This window comes from Engystomops pustulosus, chromosome 5 (assembly GCF_040894005.1).
Source record: "Engystomops pustulosus chromosome 5, aEngPut4.maternal, whole genome shotgun sequence".
Classification (NCBI taxonomy): Eukaryota; Metazoa; Chordata; class Amphibia; order Anura; family Leptodactylidae; genus Engystomops; species Engystomops pustulosus.
Genome location: NC_092415.1, coordinates 209,125,176 through 209,149,913, shown reverse-complemented (window position 1 = coordinate 209,149,913; position 24,738 = coordinate 209,125,176). Strand labels below are relative to the sequence as shown.

General features: G+C 54.5%; 2 protein-coding genes across 3 annotated transcripts in view; both read right to left on the bottom strand.

Moving 5' to 3' along the window:
* Positions 1-2,570, bottom strand: part of SCAP (SREBF chaperone) — a 31,044-nt gene extending 28,474 nt beyond the window's left edge. Inside the window, exon 1 of one of the 2 annotated variants that reach the window (XM_072154515.1) lies at positions 2,488-2,570. The gene's annotated coding sequence lies outside the window, so the exon portion shown is untranslated. Of the gene's footprint in view, positions 1-2,365 lie in introns of both variants that reach the window. The other variant, XM_072154514.1, reaches the window with a different exon arrangement.
* A 2,267-nt stretch (positions 2,571-4,837) lies between these two features.
* Positions 4,838-22,636, bottom strand: PTPN23 (protein tyrosine phosphatase non-receptor type 23). The gene is made up of 25 exons (XM_072154513.1): positions 22,387-22,636; positions 20,747-20,821; positions 20,127-20,254; positions 19,336-19,412; positions 18,919-18,968; positions 18,591-18,722; positions 18,333-18,413; positions 18,119-18,250; positions 16,663-16,710; positions 16,328-16,384; positions 16,188-16,246; positions 15,961-16,040; positions 15,746-15,860; positions 15,439-15,504; positions 14,949-15,094; positions 14,569-14,877; positions 13,366-13,520; positions 13,130-13,281; positions 12,877-13,056; positions 10,454-12,797; positions 9,886-10,070; positions 8,045-8,149; positions 7,809-7,947; positions 7,625-7,738; positions 4,838-6,208 (listed from the first exon to the last, which is right to left on the bottom strand). The coding sequence occupies exons 1-25, from the start codon at positions 22,468-22,470 to the stop codon at positions 5,666-5,668; spliced, it is 5,556 nt and encodes a 1,851-aa protein (XP_072010614.1). The 5' UTR covers positions 22,471-22,636; the 3' UTR covers positions 4,838-5,665.
* Positions 22,637-24,738: the final 2,102 nt, after the last annotated feature.

Below are 24,738 nucleotides of genomic sequence, written 5' to 3'. Positions count from 1 at the left end.
AGCCAGTGTTATGTATTGTCCCTGGAGAGATGTGTAATCAGACCTCACACTGCTGTGCTCTGTGCAGCCAGTGTTGTGTATTGTCCCTGGAGAGATGTGTAATCAGACCTCACACTGCTGTGCTCTGTGCTCTCTGCAGCCAGTGCTATGTATTGTCCCTGGAGAGATGTGTAATCAGACCTCACACTGCTGTGCTCTGTGCTCTCTGCAGCCAGTGTTATGTATTGTCCCTGGAGAGATGTGTAATCAGACCTCACACTGCTGTGCTCTGTGCTCTCTGCAGCCAGTGTTATGTATTATCCCTGGAGAGATGTGTAATCAGACCTCACACTGCTGTGCTCTGTGCTCTCTGCAGCCAGTGTTATGTATTGTCCCTGGAGAGATGTGTAATCAGACCTCACACTGCTGTGCTCTGTGCTCTCTGCAGCCAGTGTTATGTATTGTCCCTGGAGAGATGTGTAATCAGACCTCACACTGCTGTGCTCTGTGCTCTCTGCAGCCAGTGTTATGTATTGTCCCTGGAGAGATGTGTAATCAGACCTCACACTGCTGTGCTCTGTGCTCTCTGCAGCCAGTGCTATGTATTGTCCCTGGAGAGATGTGTAATCAGACCTACACCTAAGAGCATGAGTTAGGGGATTTGGAAGAGTCCAGAGCACAGCAGTGTGAGGACACCAGTGCAGTCCATGGCCCCTCCTGTCCTCCCACAACCTCCTAAGATATTAGATCTGGCACAGAAAACAAAGATTAGGCCGAAATCTCTTCCCCTTCATCGGATCAGCGACAAAGCGGAGAACAAAGACGAGTATTCAGGGGGAGACCTGCGGGAAGTGAGGACCCCCGAGACTCCGGGGGCAGCCCCCTAGCCCCCCACCTCCCAGCCGAAGGGGAGGAGCAGTCAGTGAGCAGCGTCGGCTCTGCTACATCACGTCCTCGCTCCCATCCAAGGACCCCTGGTCACCAAGGTTATAACAACAGCTGAGATACCACGTATCCACCTCCAGCAGAAGTGTGATTACAGCTCTGGGGCAGCAGCGAGCAGCTACAGTCTCAAACAGGGAGCAATGCATCATGGGAGCTCCCCCAGACCCTTATACAAGATATAACAGCGGAGACCCCCAGACCGTGTCATGTATATATAACACTAGAGACCCCCAGACCCTCCTCATATGTGTATATATAACACTAGAGACCCCCAGACCCTCCTCATATGTGTATATATAACACTAGAGACCCCCAGACCCTCCTCATATGTGTATATATAACACTAGAGACCCCCAGACCCTCCTCATATGTGTATATATAACACTAGAGACCCCCAGACCCTCCTCATATGTGTATATATAACACTAGAGACCCCCAGACCCCTCCTCATATGTGTATATATAACACTAGAGACCCCCAGACCCCTCCTCATATGATGTATATATAATACTAGAGACCCCCAGACCCCTCCTCATATGTGTATATATAACACTAGAGACCCCCAGACCCTCCTCATATGTGTATATATAACACTAGAGACCCCCAGACCCCTCCTCATATGTGTATATATAACACTAGAGACCCCCAGACCCCTCCTCATATGTGTATATATAACACTAGAGACCCCCAGACCCCTCCTCATATGTGTATATATAACACTAGAGACCCCCAGACCCCTCCTCATATGTGTATATATAACACTAGAGACCCCCAGACCCCTCCTCATATGTGTATATATAACACTAGAGACCCCCAGACCCCTCCTCATATGTATATATAACACTAGAGACCCCCAGACCCCTCCTCATATGTGTATATATAACACTAGAGACCCCCAGACCCCTCCTCATATGTATATATAACACTAGAGACCCCCAGACCCTCCTCATATGTGTATATATAACACTAGAGACCCCCAGACCCTCCTCATATGTGTATATATAACACTAGAGACCCCCAGACCCTCCTCATATGTGTATATATAACACTAGAGCCCCCCAGACCCCTCCTCATATGTGTATATATGACACTAGAGACCCCCAGACCCCTCCTCATATGTGTATATATAACACTAGAGACCCCCAGACCCTCCTCATATGTGTATATATAACACTAGAGACCCCCAGACCCCTCCTCATATGTGTATATATAACACTAGAGACCCCCAGACCCTCCTCATATGTGTATATATAACACTAGAGACCCCCAGACCCTCCTCATATGTGTATATAACACTAGAGACCCCCAGACCCTCCTCATGCTCAGAGTCTCGTGGTCTCATGGCGGTTATTACGTCACATCTCCGGTAATTACAGGGGGTTGCGTCATGCAGCGTGGTGTATGACGTCACAGGGCCTGAGGTAATGGCGGGAGGATTTACCTGAGGGAGAGGCGGGAAATCCTCCGGCGGAACCGACACCAGAAACCGGGGAGTAAGAGCGCAAGTATCCGGCACACACCGCACAGAGCCCGCCCTGCAACCCCCGACCCTTCCCCTCTCACCCGGCAACACCCGCCCCGCCCCCTGTCACTGCCGGGAGCGGCGGCCACAGCGACACCGGGCGGCCGGAGGAAGAACTGCTGAGAGCGGAGGCCACAGCGACACCGGGCGGCCGGAGGAGGAACTGACGGAGAGGACAAGCACCTGCAGCGACTCCCTGCGGCCGGAGGAGGAACTGCCGGAGAGGACAAGCACCTGCAGCGACTCCCTGCGGCCGGAGGAGGAACTGACGGAGAGGACAAGCACCTGCAGCGACTCCCTGCGGCCGGAGGAGGAACTGACGGAGAGGACAAGCACCTGCAGCGACTCCCTGCGGCCGGAGGAGGAACTGACGGAGAGGACAAGCACCTGCAGCGACTCCCTGCGGCCGGAGGAGGAACTGACGGAAAGGACAAGCACCTGCAGCGACTCCCTGCGGCCGGAGGAGGAACTGACGGAGAGGACAAGCACCTGCAGCGACTCCCTGCGGCCGGAGGAGGAACTGACGGAAAGGACAAGCACCTGCAGCGACTCCCTGCGGCCGGAGGAGGAACTGACGGAGAGGACAAGCACCTGCAGCGACTCCCTGCGGCCGGGGGAAGAACTGACAGAGAGGACAAGCGCCTGCAGCGACTCCCTGCGGCCGGAGGAGGAACTGACGGAGAGGACAAGCACCTGCAGCGACTCCCTGCGGCCGGAGGAGGAACTGACGGAGAGGACAAGCACCTGCAGCGACTCCCTGCGGCCGGAGGAGGAACTGACATAGAGGACAAGCACCTGCAGCGACTCCCTGCGGCCGGAGGAGGAACTGACAGAGAGGACAAGCGCCTGCAGCGACTCCCTGCGGCCGGAGGAGGAACTGACAGAGAGGACAAGCGCCTGCAGCGACTCCCTGCGGCCGGAGGAAGAACTGACGGAGAGGACAAGCGCCTGCAGCGACTCCCTGCGGCCGGAGGAGGAACTGACGGAGAGGACAAGCACCTGCAGCGACTCCCTGCGGCCGGAGGAGGAACTGACAGAGAGGACAAGCGCCTGCAGCGACTCCCTGCGGCCGGAGGAGGAACTGACGGAGAGGACAAGCACCTGCAGCGACTCCCTGCGGCCGGAGGAAGAACTGCCGGAGATGACAAGCGCCTGCAGCGACTCCCTGCGGCCGGAGGAGGAACTGACGGAGAGGACAAGCACCTGCAGCGACTCCCTGCGGCCGGAGGAGGAACTGACGGAGAGGACAAGCACCTGCAGCGACTCCCTGCGGCCGGAGGAGGAACTGACGGAGAGGACAAGCACCTGCAGCGACTCCCTGCGGCCGGAGGAGGAACTGACGGAGAGGACAAGCACCTGCAGCGACTCCCTGCGGCCGGAGGAGGAACTGACGGAGAGGACAAGCACCTGCAGCGACTCCCTGCGGCCGGAAGAGGAACTGACGGAGAGGACAAGCACCTGCAGCGACTCCCTGCGGCCGGAGGAGGAACTGACGGAGAGGACAAGCACCTGCAGCGACTCCCTGCGGCCGGAGGAGGAACTGACAGAGAGGACAAGCGCCTGCAGCGACTCCCTGCGGCCGGAGGAGGAACTGCCGGAGATGACAAGCACCTGCAGCGACTCCCTGCGGCCGGAGGAGGAACTGACGTAGAGGACAAGCACCTGCAGCGACTCCCTGCGGCCGGAGGAGGAACTGACGGAGAGGACAAGCACCTGCAGCGACTCCCTGCGGCCGGAGGAGGAACTGACAGAGAGGACAAGCACCTGCAGCGACTCCCTGCGGCCGGAGGAGGAACTGACGGGGTGGACAAGCACCTGCAGCGACTCCCTGCGGCCGGAGGAGGAACTGACGGAGAGGACAAGCACCTGCAGCGACTCCCTGCGGCCGGAGGAGGAACTGACGGGGTGGACAAGCACCTGCAGCGACTCCCTGCGGCCGAAGGAGGAACTGACGGGGTGGACAAGCGCCTGCAGCGACTCCCTGCGGCCGGAGGAGGAACTGACGGGGTGGACAAGCACCTGCAGCGACTCCCTGCGGCCGGAGGAGGAACTGACGGGGTGGACAAGCACCTGCAGCGACTCCCTGCGGCCGGAGGAGGAACTGACGGGGTGGACAAGCACCTGCAGCGACTCCCTGCGGCCGGAGGAGGAACTGACGGGGTGGACAAGCACCTGCAGCGACTCCCTGCGGCCGGAGGAAGAACTGAGTGACCCACATTACCTCTCTCGCCCCTTACTGGAGAAGCTGTGCCCCCGTCCCCTCTCCTGCCCCCTGCTGGAGCAGCTGTGCCCCCCGTCACCTCTCCTGCCCCCTGTTGGAGCAGCTGTGCCCCCCGTCCCCTCTGTGCACTGCAGACCAGTGATCACTTGTAGATGAAGGATTGTACAATATATTTAGATATTTTCCGCATTTATTTCATAATTTAAAATAGGATTATCCGCACTGTACACATCGGCCAATCGTCCCGGTTATAAAATACAGAGATTACATGTTAGAATATTCACAGAACTGATACAAAGTTATCAATCGCGTAGCGTTCAGGTTCTAGGATTTCTAGTTTAATCGCCAAATTAAGCAAATCAGCGTCGATCATTAACAAGCAGTGCCGCCCCTTTAAGAACCGGATGAGATGGTTACGTATTCAGCACATCCCCCTCCCTCGCATGCCTCGGATACATTGTAACAAACCTTCCCCGCTGGTTGGGTGGGTTTTCTGGTTCCTTTATACAGTACAATGGATAAGCGGCTGATACACCATCGCTCTGCCGCTTGTCTTCAGAAAAAACATGAAATTAAACAACTAAAACTTGTCCGATCCTTAAAAGGATTGCACAGGACAACAAAGACGCGGCTGCTTTCCTCTATATACAGCTTGGATGCCAGAATCTGCTGCAGTACCGCACCTTACCTATGGCCAGAGGTGGCGCTGTGTATGCAAGGAAGTGGCCATGTGTTATATATGAAGGACAGAAGCCGCAGCAGGATAGTAGGAGAACGAAGGGTCCGCTGCTGCCCCCCACCTACATAAGACCAGACATACAGACATAGATTGTGATAATTTACTGGAGACCCCCAGGACGGGGCTCAGACCCAGCTCCTCCACGTCTCAGTTTAGTGTCACATTAAGGCTGTGGAAGTTGTGGGGTCACCGGAGGGGTCAGGGAGTGTAGAGAAGTTACAGGGTAATAGTCTCTCTTGGTTCCCCCGCCCCCGGGGTCTTAGGTTTTGTTGAGAGTCCACAGCGGGTCCAACATATTGAGAGGGTCGTCTCCAGATTTGCCGCCTCGGGCCAGGCCGCTCCCGTTCTGGGGTTGCAGGAAGCTCTGCTTGTTCATCTTCTGCTTCCCGCGCTGGGAGCTGTCCAGGTTAAAGGTCTCAGGGGTCAGAGAGGCGAGCAGGGTCAGGGATGAGGATGATTGAGGGGGTGAGGCTGAGGGGGGAGCTGGGGGCGGCTCGTGACTGTCGAGGGCTTCTGCAGGGGCTGCGCTTGGACCGTTGGTGGTGGACTGGATGGGAGGGGTCTCTGGTTCCGGTATTAGTGGAGCGGTGAGATCGGGCTGGGAGGAGCTGGGGGGCAGCAGCGTCTGTGTGACCTCAGGGGTCGGCGGCTCGGTGGTCTCCTGGAGCGGCTGGTAATGGTTGAGGAGCTCAGGGCCCCCGGAGCTCGGCCTTATGCTCAGCTTGGCAATGGTGGCCTGGATGGAGCTGATGGGCATATCCCCCCCCAGCACAATGTCCTGCGGGTCCTGAGCACCATAGATCTGCAAAAGGAAGAAGAGAATAATATCAAACCCAGAACCACTGACCATAGAGCAGAGCTGCAGTGTACAGCACGGAGGACCGACCACAGAGCGGAGAGGACCGACCACAGAGCGGAGAGGACCGACCACAGAGCGGAGAGGACCGACCACAGAGCGGAGAGGACCGACCACAGAGCGGAGAGGACCGACCACAGAGCGGAGAGGACCGACCACAGAGCGGAGAGGACCGACCACAGAGCGGAGAGGACCGACCACAGAGCGGAGAGGACCGACCACAGAGCGGAGAGGACCGACCACAGAGCGGAGAGGACCGACCACAGAGCGGAGAGGACCGACCACAGAGCGGAGAGGACCGACCACAGAGCGGAGAGGACCGACCACAGAGCGGAGAGGACCGACCACAGAGCGGAGAGGACCGACCACAGAGCGGAGAGGACCGACCACAGAGCGGAGAGGACCGACCACAGAGCGGAGAGGACCGACCACAGAGCGGAGAGGACCGACCACAGAGCAGAGAGGACCGACCACAGAGCAGAGAGGACCGACCACAGAGCAGAGAGGACCGACCACAGAGCAGAGAGGACCGACCACAGAGCAGAGAGGACCGACCACAGAGCAGAGAGGACCGACCACAGAGCAGAGAGGACCGACCACAGAGCAGAGAGGACCGACCATAGAGCAGAGAGGACTGACCACAGAGCAGAGCTGCAGCGTCCAGCACGGAGGACCGACCATAGAGCAGAGCTGCAGCGTACAGCACGGAGGACCGACCATAGAGCAGAGCTGCAGCGTACAGCACGGAGGACCGACCATAGAGCAGAGCTGCAGCGTACAGCACGGAGGACCGACCACAGAGCAGAGCTGCAGCGTACAGCACGGAGGACCGACCACAGAGCAGAGCTGCAGCGTACAGCACGGAGGACCGACCACAGAGCAGAGCTGCAGCGTACAGCACGGAGGACCGACCATAGAGCAGAGAGGACCGACCACAGAGCAGAGCTGCAGTGTACAGCACAGAGGACCGACCACAGAGCAGAGCTGCAGTGTACAGACGGGAGGACCGACCACAGAGCAGAGCTGCAGTGTACAGCACAGAGGACCGACCGTAGAGCAGAGCTGCAGTGTACAGCATGGAGGACTGACCATAGAGCAGAGCTGCAGTGTACAGCATGGAAGACTGACCATAGAGCAGAGCTGCAGTGTACAGACGGTAGGACTGACCATAGAGCAGGGATGCAGTGTACAGACGGTAGGACTGACCATAGAGCAGGGATGCAGTGTACAGACGGGAGGACTGACCATAGAGCAGAGCTGCAGTGTACAGCATGGAGGACTGACCATAGAGCAGAGCTGCAGTGTACAGCATGGAGGACTGACCATAGAGCAGAGCTGCAGTGTACAGCATGGAGGACTGACCTTCTGTGCTGCGCTGGGCTGGGGCTTGCTGGTGGATGGGGTGTAGAAGCCGTGTCTCTGCAGGACCTGCTCTGCGTGCTTCAGAACCGCCTCGTAGCAGAACTTCAGGTGGATCTACATGGACAGAGCCCAGGATTAGAGAGCAGCCGCAGCACAAGCAGCGCACAGACTGGGGGTCACCTACCTTCTCCTGCAGCATGTGCTTCCTCTGCTGCCTCATCTTCTTCACCAGCTGCGCCAGGTCCGGGATCCCATTGCCGGCCTCCACCTCCTGCACCGCGGCATAGAGGAGGCAGAAGGCTCCGGTCCGGCCCACACCAGAACTGCAGCAGAACAAGGGGAGACACATAAAACTGCTGCAGCTCACATACAGCATTTAAGTAGCAGGTAAGTACTTCCAGAGGTACAAAGATCACTCACCTGCAGTGCACTACGATGGGCATGTGCAGGGGGCGCTGGTGCAGGTAGTGTTTATGGACGTCCTGGATAAAACGCAGCAAGTTCCCCTTACTGTCAGGAAGACCCCTGCAAGAGACCACCCAAACTCAGAACATGGAGGGGGAAACCGTCAGCAGGTGAGAGATGGAGAGATGTGTAATCAGACCTCACACTTCTGTGCTCCGTGCTCTCTGCAGCCAGTGTTATGTATTGTCCCTGGAGAGATGTGTAATCAGACCTCACACTGCTGTGTTCTGTGCTCTCTGCAGCCAGTGTTATGTATTGTCCCTGGAGAGATGTGTAATCAGACCTCACACTGCTGTGCTCTGTGCTTCCTGCAGCCAGTGTTATGTACTGTCCCTGGAGAGATGTGTAATCAGACCTCACACTGCTGTGCTCTGTGCTTCCTGCAGCCAGTGTTATGTATTGTCCCTGGAGAGATGTGTAATCAGACCTCACACTGCTGTGCTCTGTGCTCTCTGCAGCCAGTGTTATGTATTGTCCCTGGAGAGATGTGTAATCAGACCTCACACTGCTGTGCTCTCTGCAGCCAGTGTTATGTATTGTCCCTGGAGAGATGTGTAATCAGACCTCACACTGCTGTGCTCTGTGCTCTCTGCAGCCAGTGTTATGTACTGTTTCTGGATAGATGTGTAATCAGACCTCACACTGCTGTGCTCTGTGCTCTCTGCAGCCAGTGTTATGTATTGTCCCTGGAGAGATGTGTAATCAGACCTCACACTGCTGTGCTCTGTGCTTCCTGCAGCCAGTGTTATGTACTGTCCCTGGAGAGATGTGTAATCAGACCTCACACTGCTGTGCTCTGTGCTCTCTGCAGCCAGTGTTATGTACTGTCCCTGGAGAGATGTGTAATCAGACCTCACACTGCTGTGCTCTGTGCTTCCTGCAGCCAGTGTTATGTATTGTCCCTGGAGAGATGTATAATCAGACCTCACACTGCTGTGCTCTCTGCAGCCAGTGTTATGTACTGTCCCTGGAGAGATGTGTAATCAGACCTCACACTGCTGTGCTCTGTGCAGCACAGAGAGCACAGAGCACAGCAGTGTGAGGACTGATTTACACATCTCTCCAGGGACAATACATAACACTGGCTGCAGAGAGCAGAGCACAGCAGTGTGAGGACTGATTTACACATCTCTCCAGGGACAATACATAACACTGGCTGCAGAGAGCACAGAGCACAGCAGTGTGAGGTCTGGTTACACATCTCTCCAGGGACAATACATAACACTGGCTGCAGAGAGCACAGAGCACAGCAGTGTGAGGTCTGATTACACATCTCTCCAGGGACAATACATAACACTGGCTGCAGAGAGCAGAGCACAGCAGTGTGAGGACTGATTTACACATCTCTCCAGGGACAATACATAACACTGGCTGCAGAGAGCACAGAGCACAGCAGTGTGAGGTCTGGTTACACATCTCTCCAGGGACAATACATAACACTGGCTGCAGAGAGCACAGAGCACAGCAGTGTGAGGTCTGATTACACATCTCTCCAGGGACAATACATAACACTGGCTGCAGAGAGCACAGAGCACAGCAGTGTGAGGTCTGATTACACATCTCTCCAGGGACAGTACATAACACTGGCTGCAGAGAGCACAGAGCACAGCAGTGTGAGGTCTGTGGGGTCACACCTGCTGACAGGTTCCTTTCTGTCGTTTTGTGTACACAGCTCTTATGAAGAAAAATCCTAGTGCCAAAGCCATTCATCAGCATACATTGGGTGGCTCAGCAGGACACGTGGTCGGGTGTCCTGGGACTTGTAGTCCGCTGCTTGTACATTACAGGCTACTCACAGCTCAGGCCAGGATGTGAACTGCAGGTGGATGATGGAGCGTTTCAGGCTCTGGTCCTTGTACTGCAGGGATATGACGCGCTCCACATGCGTGTCAGCGACCTTGTGGCTGGTCAGCGTCAGCGTGACGTGTCCGTGAAGCACCGGCTGCCCGCGCTCCGTGGGAAAGTAGCGCACAACTTTTTGCTGATGAGGAAGAAAACCAAAGAGTTAAAAAGTTGTAGAACTGCACAGAATCGGAGACGCCTGCGCTGCTCCGCAGATACAAGCCCCGAAAAGGCGACTGACACCTTCAGGCGGCAAATTGGTTACAATATCAAATCTAATAATGCGTCTGTGTGCGTCTTCTGCAGCCGTCGTGCATTCTCCTACACTGCAGCCTGCGAGTCACCCGACAGCTCGCTCCATCGGCCACAACTAAGGTAAAGAAACCTCCAACTATCCCAGAAAAGTCTGGATTCTTCTGTAGGATTTACGGAGCCGCTGCAGTGTAGGATACATGAAGGCTGCAGAAGACCAGTCCCCCACAGGCGCCCATAGTCCTGGTGTCCCCTGGAGGACGTCCTCACCTTCTCGATCTCCAGGTCAGACACCAGCATGACGATCAGGGACACCTTCTGCTCATAAATCATCAGCCAGAAGTCGGATGCGGTTCCTACCAGCGGAGCCTGGGTGGCGATGATGGTCGGGCAGTACGGAGACAAGTCTTCGATCTTACTGGCGTTGATGTAGTCGTCTTTCCCGGACTGTAAGACGATGCGGTTCTTGTCGTAGGGCATGATGTCCTGGTGGCGGTTCTTCATGCTGTAACATCGGGCGATGGCGATTGATAGGTTTCGGGCCTCCTTCTCTTGGGCGTCTTGGAACTCTTTCCACATGGCATCCAGTTGGGTGGCCGCACCGGGCACAGCTTTGTCCAGAGCCGCCACCACCAGCCGGAAGCGATCGAGCTCAGACAGGAGCCGCATGATGTGCTCCGGCTTCTCATACGGGTCGTTCTCGATGATCTGGATGCCCTTGGGTTTGAGCCCATCCTTAGAATCCGCCTTGGTGGGCTGCAGGAGCGGCTGGCCCACGGATGTTTTGGAGCCGCCATGTTGGCTCTCTGGGCTAGAGGACAGGAGGTCGTCAGTGGTGGAGCTCTGTCGGTGAAAGACGGCATCAGAGGACGGCTGGCTTAGAGGCGCGGTTCCTGGCGTTAGTGATGGCGGGGGTCTCGGGGGCAGGGTGGTAGAGGTAGGTGCGGAGGATGACAGACCTGCTGGAGGCTGTGCTACCAGAGACGGCTGAGGGGAGGGGGCAGGAGAAGGAATGGCGGGGGCACCTGACACAATGGCGCCCCCTGGAAGCTGGCTGAGGGCTGGGCTGCCCGGAGGCTGCACACGATGAGTAAGGGGTGGGGGTGCTGGGGCACCCATTGGCATCTGGGGACCAGAAGGCATTGCATTCATTACAGTATTGGATGGAGGAAGGGCATGTCTAGCAGGAGGGGCAAATGGCATACTGGAGGCAACCTGAGGGGCAGGTCCTGGAGGCACAGCAGCGTGGGGAAGTATCTGAGATGCTTGACTCATGGGTAGGGGCACAGTCTGTATGGGCACAGCGCCAGGATATGTTGTATGTAGCGGCTGCTGAGATGGTTTGTCCTGGCGAACCACTGGATACTGCTGCGGCATTAAGTGAGGAGGGGGCAGCGCCGGGTGCTGGGGGGGAAACTGCTGATATTGCTGCTGAGGCTTCACTAGAGGCACATGTGCCGGCTGCCCCGGTTGGTAAGGTGCTGGCTGCTGTGGGTGGTAGGGGGCTCTGGTCTGAGGGGTGAACGGGCGCTGTACAGGAGCTGCATACGGAGATTGTCCAGGGAGAGCCTGGGGGGCCTTGTCCATTTGAGGTTGGGGCTGCCCAGCAAAATGAAACATTTGGTTTGTGTGGCCTTGGGGTAGATGTGTAGGTGGTGGGGGATAGTGCGGGTGCCCACCCTGGGGATATGGGAAGGGGTGGCCCTGCCCCACTGCTGGATGCACATGAGCGCCCATATAACCGCCCTGGGAATGGCTGGGGGGCAGGTTATTGAGCGGCATCCTGGGTGCGGTGTAGCTGGAGATGGGCCCCTGAATACTGTCTACTGTAGTAGTGGCGGGCCGAATGCCTGGTGCCATCTGAGGTCGCATGTTGTTTGCCAGCGGTGGCTTTGGCATGCCATGGTTCATAGGGCCAGATAATGCGGATGGCGCTTGTCCTATGCCAAAGCCAGGTGCAGGGTGAGGCGTAAAATGGTTAGGTAAAGGAGCAGCGCCAGGGACTGGCATGGGCATGTGCTGTGGTGAGGTTCTCTGGGGGGGCATGTACCCTGGCGCCATCGGTGCAGATGCTGGATGTGGTGGAGCAGGTGGCACTCCAGCAGAGTATACAGAAGAGGTTGGTACCTGCCCGGCTCCGCTGACACAGGGAAGCCTCAATGGTGGGGGGACAGCAGTGCCAGAGCTGACCGGAGGAAGGTTACAATAAGGAGGGAACGGCCGACCGGGAACAGAACCCGCAACCATCTGTGGCACGTGCCCGGGCAATGCAGCATACGGAGCCTGGGTGAAAGGTGCAGCTTGTGGGTCCGGCAGGGGAGCAGTGGCCGTTCTACCAGTTCTGTAAGTGTCAGCGCCAGGAAGTCTTACTCCCCCGTACGCAGCGACTGGATCCACTGGAAAGGCGGCCATGGCATCGGCCGTCAGGCGATCGAGGTGTGCCAGCAGGGCATCGGGGGGGAGGCTCTTCAGCTCCTCAGGAAGGTCGGACAGGAAGAGGGAGGAGAACTGCTGCATGTCGGTCAGATCAGCCGCAGGGAGGATCTCCGCGTCCTTCTTCTCCAGCGAGGGCTTGGGGGCTGTGGGACGAGGCGGCGGCTTCTTCTTCATTTCCCTATAAGGGAGACATAAACAGATTTAGCGGACAAAGAGGTGGAGCTTGTCATACATAATGAATAAAGAGGAGGGATTACCGCTCCAGGATCTGCTGGCGCCCGGCTTGGGACACCTCGGACACTGCCCGCGCCTTCTCCAGAAGCTTCCCCACTTTACTCTCCAGGTCTGCATAGAAGTCCCGTCCCTCCTGGCACTTCTTCATCAGATCCTCGTAGGCCTCGTAGGAGGAGATCAGCGTCTGCACCGTGTGGTTCCACCTGACACATGGATGGAGAGATGTATCATAAAGCCCTGCAAGGCATTAGCGCCCCCTACAGGAGAGGATCTTACTTCTGCTCAGACTCTGCCAGGACCTTCCTGATGGGGGCGTACTTGACGTTGGCTTCGGTCAGAGCCTTCAGGATGTTCTCCTGGGCCGACAGGTTCTGATCGATGTAAACCTTCAGCTGATCATACTTCTTCAGCTGCTCAGCAAAGAGTTTCTGGAGGAAAAAGTGATGGGATTAAACATGTTATGTCATATATTCAAGCACCAGGAGGCTCAGGATGAAGTACAGCAACCTCACCTTCATCTCTGACCGGTCAGTGGTGACAAGAGAAGTTGTGATGTCATCCTTCTGTATGGTGTCCCGCAGCTGCTGCTCCAGTGACAGACGCTGCTCACGCATTTCATGCACCTTCCCCAGGATCCTCTTCAGGTTCTGCAGTACAGACTTGTCATCTGTAAGAAAGCAACATACACAGTGACTCCTCCAGCAGAATAGTGAGTAACTCAGGATCAGTACAGGATAAGTAATGTCATGTATGTACACAGTGACTGCACCAGCAGAATAGTGAGTGCAGCTCTGGGGTATAATACAGGATGTAACTCAGGATCAGTACAGGATAAGTAATGTCATGTATGTACACAGTGACTGCACCAGCAGCAGAATAGTGAGTGCAGCTCTGGAGTATAATACAGGATGTAACTCAGGATCAGTACAGGATAAGTAATGTCATGTATGTACACAGTGACTGCACCAGCAGCAGAATAGTGAGTGCAGCTGTGGGGTATAATACAGGATGTAACTCAGGATCAGTACAGGATAAGTAATGTCATGTATGTACAGTGACTGCACCAGCAGCAGAATAGTGAGTGCAGCTCTGGGGTATAATACAGGATGTAACTCAGGATCAGTACAGGATAAGTAATGTCATGTATGTGCACAGTGACTGCACCAGCAGCAGAATAGTGAGTGCAGCCCTGGAGTATAATACAGGATGTAACTCAGGATCAGTACAGGATAAGTAATGTCATGTATGTACACAGTGACTACACCAGCAGCAGAATAGTAAGTGCAGCTCTGGAGTATAATACAGGATGTAACTCAGGATCAGTACAGGATAAGTAATGTCATGTATGTACACAGTGACTGCACCAGCAGCAGAATAGTGAGTGCAGCTCTGGGGTATAATACAGGATGTAACTCAGGATCAGTACAGGATAAGTAATGTCATGTATGTACACAGTGACTGCACCAGCAGCAGAATAGTGAGTGCAGCTCTGGGGTATAATGCAGGATGTAACTCAGGATCAGTACAGGATAAGTAATGTCATGTATGTACAGTGACTGCACCAGCAGCAGAATAGTGAGTGCAGCTCTGGGGTATAATACAGGATGTAATTCGGGGTCAGTACAGTCAGTACACTTCTTACATATAACCTTTAGAATGGAATTTGTTACTTTGTTACCAGGAACCTCCTGTCAGTGGGACTATGGGGGGCTCACCCTCGGTCAGTGTGGGGGCTGGCAGTGCTTGCTGGAGCTGCTCCAGGGGTCCGCTCAGGAGGCGCAGGTTGCTGATGTGCAGGTTCATGGCTTTGTGCAGCTCGGTGTTGGTGAAGCTCGCCTTCTCGTGCACCTCCATGTACTTGGACCAGTCTTTGCTCACTTCCACCATTGCCGGGGGAGAGGTTGGGGGGACATTTATTTTCCCTACTTCATCCTGCAATTTTCTCTCTTCCTTCTCCTCTTCATCTAGAAGTTCTTTAATGTCTTTCAGAGACGCTTCAACATCGGTGAACACTCCTGAGAGCGCTGGAGGAGGAGAACAATTATTACATATGTGAAGTCCGGGAGATGCCGGGGGGGGGGGGGGGCACACTTACCCTGCATGGACTGGACCAGGCTCTTGACAGTATCGGGCCGCACGCTCAGCGCCGCGCACTTCTCCATCAGGGATGGTGGGATGTGGCTGTACAGCTCCAGGTTATCCACCGTATCCGGATCCAGCTGCAGGGAGTCCGTGAACTGACTGCAGAAAAACATGTGAAGAGCGATTTCAGCTCTGGAGCTACTGAAAGCTAAGCGCTGCTTGTGAGGGTAAGACTGCAAGGAAAAGTGAGTGAACATTTTGGAATTCCCTGTGATGACCGCGATCGCTGTAACATTATGTATGTTACTAGTCTTGTTACAATGTATTAAAATGTATCAAGAAATCAAAGCAGAATACGGCACATTCCCCAGGGTTCACTTACTTTATCTTGCACACATGTAGCGCTTGTTTCCCAGCATCCCCTGCTGGTTCAGTAACTGCACTGTTCCTTACAACCATTAATTGGGTGATAGATTGGGATTACAAGTGTAAAGTGAACTTACTCCAGGATTTCGTTCTTTGCATCTATCTTGGCCATGACGTCTCGCAGGAGTTTGGCTTTTTCCTCACTGTACAGAGATAAGAGGGTCAGATATTCGCCGTCATAACACGGGCATTACAGGACAACATGACTAGAATTATCCATTCCTGTAACGGTCCTGACAGGCACACATGGTACGGGTCTAGCTGTGCATTTCAGACTTCAGGGAAGCATCATGGGATTAACAGCAGGACACATAGGTTGGATGATCTGCAGGGGAGTGAGTGCAGTCATGCTTCTTTGTGGTCGTCTTAGGCTTCACTACTTACCTGTAGAGTGATGAGGCCTCATGGGCCGCCATAGGGACCAGTTTAGAGAAAATATCAGGACCAGTCACGGCAGGATCAGTGGGATTCACAGGAAGAGCCTTCACTAAGGGAGCCCCTAAAACACGCACAAAAACATCTGAATAACATGTAGATGTCACTGCTGCCATCCATCACATTACTAGCCGGATGCAGGGATCCGAGGGGGCGGAGCTCACCTTTCACAGCCTGCAGGGTGTCCAGCGCTGGCACAGACTCGTGGTAGATGAAATCATTGTCCTTCTTGGCAGAATTAAACCTGCAAATTACAACCAGAAAGGAAATGACCACAGAACTGGCAGCAAGCAGAGGTCTTACAATTGCAAAATCCATAAGAAAATCACAAGTGCGACCTACAAAGGTTCAGAGTTGTAGCCGCTTCCTTGCGGCACGTTTTGTCACTTACTTGCCACCAATCACATCCATGGTGAAGCGAAGGGCTTCCTGCACGGTGGAGGGCTGACCCTGGAGGGGAGATACCGGCATGGATTATCCCGTACACTGCGAGTTCCTCACCTGTGTCACCACAAGACGTTTGGGTCTTACCTTAGATTGTTTTATCGCTTCATTAAGTTTGTCCAAAGCGCTCTGCAAATATGCAACCTGGGAAGATGGAGGGAACAGATAGATAATCCAGAGACTGCAATGGGAGTGGGGCAATTACAGAATATAACCCCCACCCAGAGCACCATGTCAGATTAGGTGCAGAATTATGCTTCTCTACTATACTCCAGAGCTGCACTCACTATTCTGCTGGTGATGTGCAGACAGTGGAACTATGACATATTTATATGGATTACCTCCCTGTGTTACTGAAGCCCCTGTAACCCCCCCCCACCAGGTATCTGCAGCTCAGGATGGGGGGGGGATGAGGCACCTACCTGCTCGCCATATTTCTGCTGCTCTTCCGCCTGTTTCCCCATGTGCAGCTGGAAAAGGAGAAAAAGAATTGTATGGAAACATTTCTCTAAAAGGATCAGATGCCGTGACCGAGCGGTGGGGCTGCAATAACACATAAATAACTAGGAAATAAGGGATAGGGGCTGCTCCGCCGATCAGTGGGGTCCAGAGGAATAAAGCAAAACTAACATTTTCCCTATATACATTACCTTATTGCAGCGGTTTCTGCTTTCTGCCTTTCTCAGCCCCTCTTCCATCAGCCTTGCATTCTAGTTCCCGAGAGTGAAACAGGAGATGCAGGCTACGGATAAAGGGGGAGGGGCAATGCAATGTTTGTTCCCATCTCTTAGTAATTACAGGAAGCAGCTCCTTCATGTCGGCTCTGTCCAGTCTACAGTCTGCCCTCATGTTCCTGCACCCAGTCGACCTCCTCTCCCTGCAGCTGCTCAGATTAATTAAAGGGGTTGTCCGAGAATTTATAAAAAAAAAAAAAAAGAAGAACGTCGCCGGGAGGGGGCTGCTTTAAAAAAAAAAAACCAAAACATGTACTTACCCCCCGTCGTTGCTATCGCTCCGCTCTGTGCCCCATGTAAACAAACATGGTCACAGAAACAGCGGTGCATTCAGCTTCTGGCCGGACCCGACACCCATCCATCCCGTATACACAATGCTGTGAATAGAGACGGGTGTGCGTGGCCGGCCACCTCGGCAGAGCTGCTTCCACGACCATGTTTGTTTACATGAAGCCCGGATCGGAGCGATAGCATGCCACCAACTTCTGTCTAGGCTTTGACAAGACTACAGTCTCCAGTGCAGTCTAACATACAGGATGAGACTTCCCAGTGTGTGCTATGTCTCCTCCATCCTCCTGCATGTCAGCTGCTGCTTTCTTATCTTTCTCTTTACTGACAGAGGGCAGAGTGATGGCGGACACATCCATCAGAGCAGATCATGTGTATAGTAGTCATGAAGCTGTAATATATTATAGGTCTGTGTAACATATATATAATAATCTGTAATACATGTTAGTACAGATGTAAGGATGTAATACTGACATGGAATTTTGTCAGGTTACGGTCACATCTGTGTTGTATAGCAGTAACACTGAGGAGAGGTTTTAGCCGGGGATCCTGTGTCTTGATTGGCTGGACCACTTCAGAGTAACGCTTTAATCCTACAACGCTATGTTATAACCATTCACATCCAGAGAATCCTCCTGCCTAGACCTCGTGTTCACAGCTGAAGTTTGTCACAGTTGCATCCAGTCTCACCTATCCAGGCCTTCAGTATATTCTTCTGTATTTATACAAGAGGAAAAAACAAGGCCGGAGACCGATTACATTGCAACAAAGCCTCTGCTGTGAGAGTGTTCAGGATAGGACTGGGAACAATGTGAATGGGGTACATCGAGCCTCCTGTGTCTGCTGTGCCACTCACATGGGCAATGGCTGCAAAGTAGTAAATCTTCATCTGCACCAGTTTCTTCCAGTCCTTCTGGATCTTCCCAAGGAGTGAGGCGGTGTCCGAGTTCTCCAGGGCGCGGCACGCCTCCTTGTAATAATCCACCACCTGGTGAGAGGGGTTGGAAGAGGCGTTACTGAGCGCCCCCGGGCACAGGGCATGGGGTGGGCACACGGCCACGGCCTCTCACCTGGGCACTGATCCTGGCCACCAGGAAGCTCTTCCTGTTATCCAGCATGGACTTCTCCAGCAGACACTCCTGGGCCTGACCCTGGGGGGGAGAGGGCAGCATTAAGGGGGGTCCGATCACTGAGAACAATCTAATAATCTGCCATCAGTCTACTCCCACTGATGTGGATTAACCCTAAATGTGCGGGACATCTCTGGTCCCCCGTCACATGACCAGCAGATCCCTGTGGCCACATTGTAACGACAGCCCTGCTCTCACCAGCATGAGGTTGATGTTGAGGTTCAGGATCTGGTGACTCATGTCCACGCTGTAGGAATGAGTGAAGTGATCCCTCAGGTAGGAGAAGGCTCCGGCCGCACACTGGAAGTGAGTGCACGAGATCTTCATCCCCTGCAAGAGACACCAAAGTCAGAGGGGTGGGGCCATGACAGAGGGGCGGGGCAAAGGAGGAGCAGCAACAGGATAATCACTGACAGGAAGAGCAAAGGAGGAGGAGTTTAGGGATAATCATTTACAATAAGAGCAAAGGAGGAGGAGTTTAGGGATAATCAGTGACAGGCAGCACAGCGGAGCCGCAGGTTCTCACCTCCTCGGAGACTCTCTTGTCCATGGCCCCCAGCATGGAGTGTAAGGCGCCTGCAGCAGATAAGATTGTGATCAGAATTCACAAGACCCCAATATGTTGGAGATACAGAGAGTAATATACAGGCTCATACTGCACAGCCGGGTGGGGGAACCCCCAGTATCAGCCGCCAGGTATATGACAGACCCCCCAGTATCAGCCACCAGGTATATGACAGACCCCCCAGTATCAGCCACCATGTATACGACGCCCCCCATAGCATCAGTCGCCATGAACACGATTCAACGGACCCCCCTCCCCCATATCAGCGTCCAGGCTGAACCCAGTAATCATCACACACTAAGATGTTCTGACACTTTACTCCACACGTGATGGGGGCGCTATACACCCCCATTATATCAGAGGCCCCCCTTCACCTACCCAGATTGTACAGGACGCAGGCCTGCTCATACTTGATGTCCCCGTGCGTCACCGGCTTCCCAGAGAAAATTTCAGTCCTAAAAAGGAAAAGAAAGTCACTTAAAACGGCAGCACAGAGAAGGGCACTGCCATCATAGTGCCAGCGGAGGGCGCTGCCAACATCTCCTGCCACCACAGCACCAGGCGGCCACACAGAGGAACATGGTCCTGGTGCCAGAGGAAGGGGCACTATGATCTACTGCAACCGCATCTATACACACAGATATATATATATACACAGACAGCGTGAGGAGAGTAAAACTACCGGCAGATAAGGTCTTTATAAAGGGGAGGGAGGCATATAGCAGAGCTGACAATGTCATGGTGTGTAATATGCATCTCATGGATCTCATCGCTCTTTCTATGTATCAGATACTAGTGAATGGTCAGAAGGTAAATGAAAGTGTAGATAAACCCTGTACCCTGATAACCTAAGCACATTGTCAGCACACAGCATCTCACAGCACTAGAGGGATCATGGAAGTGTCTTCTCAGAGAGTTTCCGCTCACACTCTGGGATCTTACACCGACCATCACTGAGTGATAGGAGCTAAACCAGCAATAACACTGAGTAACATTGTAAAGTGAGGGGTTAAAATGATCTTTATAAATCACTGGGGATGAGACTGGAGAATTTTCTTTCATGGGAAAATCCTTTTAAAAGTTTGTCCAGAATTAAAAAATCCAGCGTCACCCGTGTCCTCCGGCTCTGTCTGGTATAGCAGCTCATTGCTCCAGCCCTGGACACTTACCATGTGATGGGCACCGCCGCCTCCTGCTCCACCCCCATGGGGATCCGGCTCTGCAGGTAATGGAGCTGCCCAAAATACTTCCGCAGGACGCTGCATCCCTCAAAGTCCCGGGGCACGTTCACTGCGCTCTGCAGGGAGGAAAGGGTTAACTACACACAGAGGGGATGATGGGAGTGATACATTGTGTGTGATAGTGAGATTAGATAGTGAGCTCCTGGGGTCAGGGATGATGGGAGTGATACATTGTGTGTGATGGGAGATTAGATTGTGAGCTCCTGGGGTCAGGGATGATGGGAGTGATACATTGTGTGTGATAGATTAGATAGTGAGCTCCTGGGGTCAGGGATGATGGGAGTGATACATTGTGTGTGAAAGTGAGATTAGATAGTGAGCTCCTGGGGTCAGGGATGATGGGAGTGATACATTGTGTGTGAAAGTGAGATTAGATAGTGAGCTCCTGGGGTCAGGGATGATGGGAGTGATACATTGTGTGTGATGGGAGATTAGATAGTGAGCTCCTGGGGTCAGGGATGATGGGAGTGATACATTGTGTGTGATGGGAGATTAGATAGTGAGCTCCTGGGGTCAGGGATGATGGGTGTCCGCTCTCTGGGGGTCACCTGTCTCAGTTGATCCAGTTTCTTCAGTTCTTCGTTGTAGTTTTCGGGATTTTCTCCATAATTCTTCAGAACAAACTGTAAAGTAAAGGAAACCGTCAGTTCCCGCTCCTCTGCAGTGTCCAAGCCGGATACAACAGTAACAAATCCTCAGCTGTGATCTGCTCTAGGGCTATTCTCTGACAGCAATGACAGGTCCTGACGCACACAGCTCACCCTGTCTCCCGGCTGCTGGTGCGCTGTAGTGACTTGGGATCTTTGCTCCTTTGGCTCAGTCCTGTCCCTTTAAGTATCACACGACTCCAGGACGTCCCCGCCCCTTCCCTCCCCCCAGACTCCAGGATGTGCCCCCGCCCCTTCCCTCCCCCCAGACTCCAGGACGTGCCCCGCCCCCTCCCTCCCCCCAGACTCCAGGACGTGCCCCCGCCCCCTCCCTCCCCCCAGACTCCAGGACGTCCCCGCCCCTTCCCTCCCCCCAGACTCCAGGATGTGCCCCCGCCCCTTCCCTCCCCCCAGACTCCAGGACGTGCCCCGCCCCCTCCCTCCCCCCAGACTCCAGGACGTGCCCCCGCCCCCTCCCTCCCCCCAGACTCCAGGACGTCCCCGCCCCTTCCCTCCCCCCAGACTCCAGGATGTGCCCCCGCCCCTTCCCTCCCCCCAGACTCCAGGACGTGCCCCGCCCCCTCCCTCCCCCCAGACTCCAGGACGTGCCCCCGCCCCCTCCCTCCCCCCAGACTCCAGGACGTCCCCGCCCCTTCCCTCCCCCCAGACTCCAGGACGTGCCCCCGCCCCCTCCCTCCCCCCAGACTCCAGGACGTGCCCCCGCCCCCTCCCTCCCCCCAGACTCCAGGACGTCCCCGCCCCCTCCCTCCCCCCAGACTCCAGGACGTGCCCCCGCCCCTTCCCTCCCCCCAGACTCCAGGACGTGCCCCCGCCCCTTCCCTCCCCCCAGACTCCAGGACGTGCCCCCGCCCCTTCCCTCCCCCCAGACTCCAGGACGTGCCCCCGCCCCTTCCCTCCCCCCAGACTCCAGGACGTGCCCCCGCCCCCTCCCTCCCCCCAGACTCCGGGACGTGCCCCCGCCCCTTCCCTCCCCCCAGACTCCGGGACGTGCCCCCGCCCCCTCCCTCCCCCCAGACTCCGGGACGTGCCCCCGCCCCCTCCCTCCCCCCAGACTCCGGGACGTGCCCCCGCCCCCTCCCTCCCCCCAGACTCCGGGACGTGCCCCCGCCCCCTCCCTCCCCCCAGACTCCGGGACGTGCCCCGCCCCCTCCCTCCCCCCAGACTCCGGGACGTGCCCCCGCCCCCTCCCTCCCCCCAGACTCCGGGACGTGCCCCCGCCCCCTCCCTCCCCCCAGACTCCGGGACGTGCCCCCGCCCCCTCCCTCCCCCCAGACTCCGGGACGTGCCCCCGCCCCCTCCCTCCCCCCAGACTCCGGGACGTGCCCCCGTCCCTTCCCTCCCCCCAGACTCTGGGACGTCCCCGCCCCTTCCCTCCCCCCAGACTCTGGGACATCCCCGCCCCTTCCCTCCCCCATAAAGAGCCTGCGGCCCCATACTCTACCCCCTGTAGACCCCTCAGGTACCACCTAATCCTCCTCCCCCGGTGCCGGCTCCTCTCTCCTCCTCCCGCGGCCTCTCACCTGTTTTACCGCCTGGTTGAAGCCAAACTCCCCGGCCTCCTTCAGGTCCAGCCATATCATGGGCATCCGGGGCACGGCCTCCATCCTGCGGGCTCCGAGGGCCGGGAGCTGCGTCACCAGCACCGACACACAGCCCGGAAACCCGCGATCACCTCCCTGTCACAGGACCCGCACAGCACGCCGGGAAGTGTAGTCCTCCTGCTCCCGCTCCGGGTGACGTCATCCGGCCGCTCCCGACCGGCAGCTGCGGCTCACGTGACTAAGAAGCAAGGAATGCCGGGAAGTGTAGTTCCAGAGAGCGGACACCACAGGACACCAACTACAGACATCCACTGTGTACATACATGACATTACTTATCCTGTACTGATCCTGAGTTACATCCTGTATTATACCCCAGAGCTGCACTCACTATTCTGCTGCTGGTGCAGTCACTGTGTACATACATGACATTACTTATCCTGTACTGATCCTGAGTTACATCCTGTATTATACCCCAGAGCTGCACTCACTATTCTGCTGCTGGTGCAGTCACTGTGTACATACATGACATTACTTATCCTGTACTGATCCTGAGTTACATCCTGTATTATACTCCAGAGCTGCACTCACTATTCTGCTGCTGGTGCAGTCACTGTGTACATACATGACATTACTTATCCTGTACTGATCCTGAGTTACATCCTGTATTATACTCCAGAGCTGCACTCACTATTCTGCTGCTGGTGCAGTCACTGTGTACATACATGACATTACTTATCCTGTACTGATCCTGAGTTACATCCTGTATTATACCCCAGAGCTGCACTCACTATCCTGCTGCTGGTGCAGTCACTGTGTACATACATGACATTACTTACCCTGTACTGATCCTGAGTTACATCCTGTATTATACTCCAGAGCTGCACTCACTATTCTGCTGGTGGTGCAGTCACTGTACATACATGACATTACTTATCCTGTACTGATCCTGAGTTACATCCTGTATTATACCCCAGAGCTGCACTCACTATTCTGCTGCTGGTGCAGTCACTGTGTACATACATGACATTACTTATCCTGTACTGATCCTGAGTTACATCCTGTATTATACCCCAGAGCTGCACTCACTATTCTGCTGCTGGTGCAGTCACTGTGTACATACATGACATTACTTATCCTGTACTGATCCTGAGTTACATCCTGTATTATACTCCAGAGCTGCACTCACTATTCTGCTGCTGGTGCAGTCACTGTGTACATACATGACATTACTTACCCTGTACTGATCCTGAGTTACATCCTGTATTATACTCCAGAGCTGCACTCACTATTCTGCTGGTGGTGCAGTCACTGTACATACATGACATTACTTATCCTGTACTGATCCTGAGTTACATCCTGTATTATACCCCAGAGCTGCACTCACTATTCTGCTGCTGGTGCAGTCACTGTGTACATACATGACATTACTTATCCTGTACTGATCCTGAGTTACATCCTGTATTATACCCCAGAGCTGCACTCACTATTCTGCTGCTGGTGCAGTCACTGTGTACATACATGACATTACTTATCCTGTACTGATCCTGAGTTACATCCTGTATTATACTCCAGAGCTGCACTCACTATTCTGCTGCTGGTGCAGTCACTGTGTACATACATGACATTACTTATCCTGTACTGCTCCTGAGTTACATCCTGTATTATACTCCAGAGCTGCACTCACTATTCTGCTGCTGGTGCAGTCACTGTGTACATACATGACATTACATATCCTGTACTGCTCCTGAGTTACATCCTGTATTATACCCCAGAGCTGCACTCACTATTCTGCTGCTGGTGCAGTCACTGTGTACATACATGACATTACTTATCCTGTACTGATCCTGAGTTACATCCTGTATTATACCCCAGAGCTGCACTCACTATTCTGCTGCTGGTGCAGTCACTGTGTGCATACATGACATTACTTATCCTGTACTGATCCTGAGTTACATCCTGTATTATACCCCAGAGCTGCACTCGCTATTCTGCTGCTGGTGCAGTCACTGTGTACATACATGACATTACTTATCCTGTACTGATCCTGAGTTACATCCTGTATTATACTCCAGAGCTGCACTCACTATTCTGCTGCTGGTGCAGTCACTGTGTACATACATGACATTACTTACCCTGTACTGATCCTGAGTTACATCCTGTATTATACTCCAGAGCTGCACTCACTATTCTGCTGGTGGTGCAGTCACTGTACATACATGACATTACTTATCCTGTACTGATCCTGAGTTACATCCTGTATTATACCCCAGAGCTGCACTCACTATTCTGCTGCTGGTGCAGTCACTGTGTACATACATGACATTACTTAT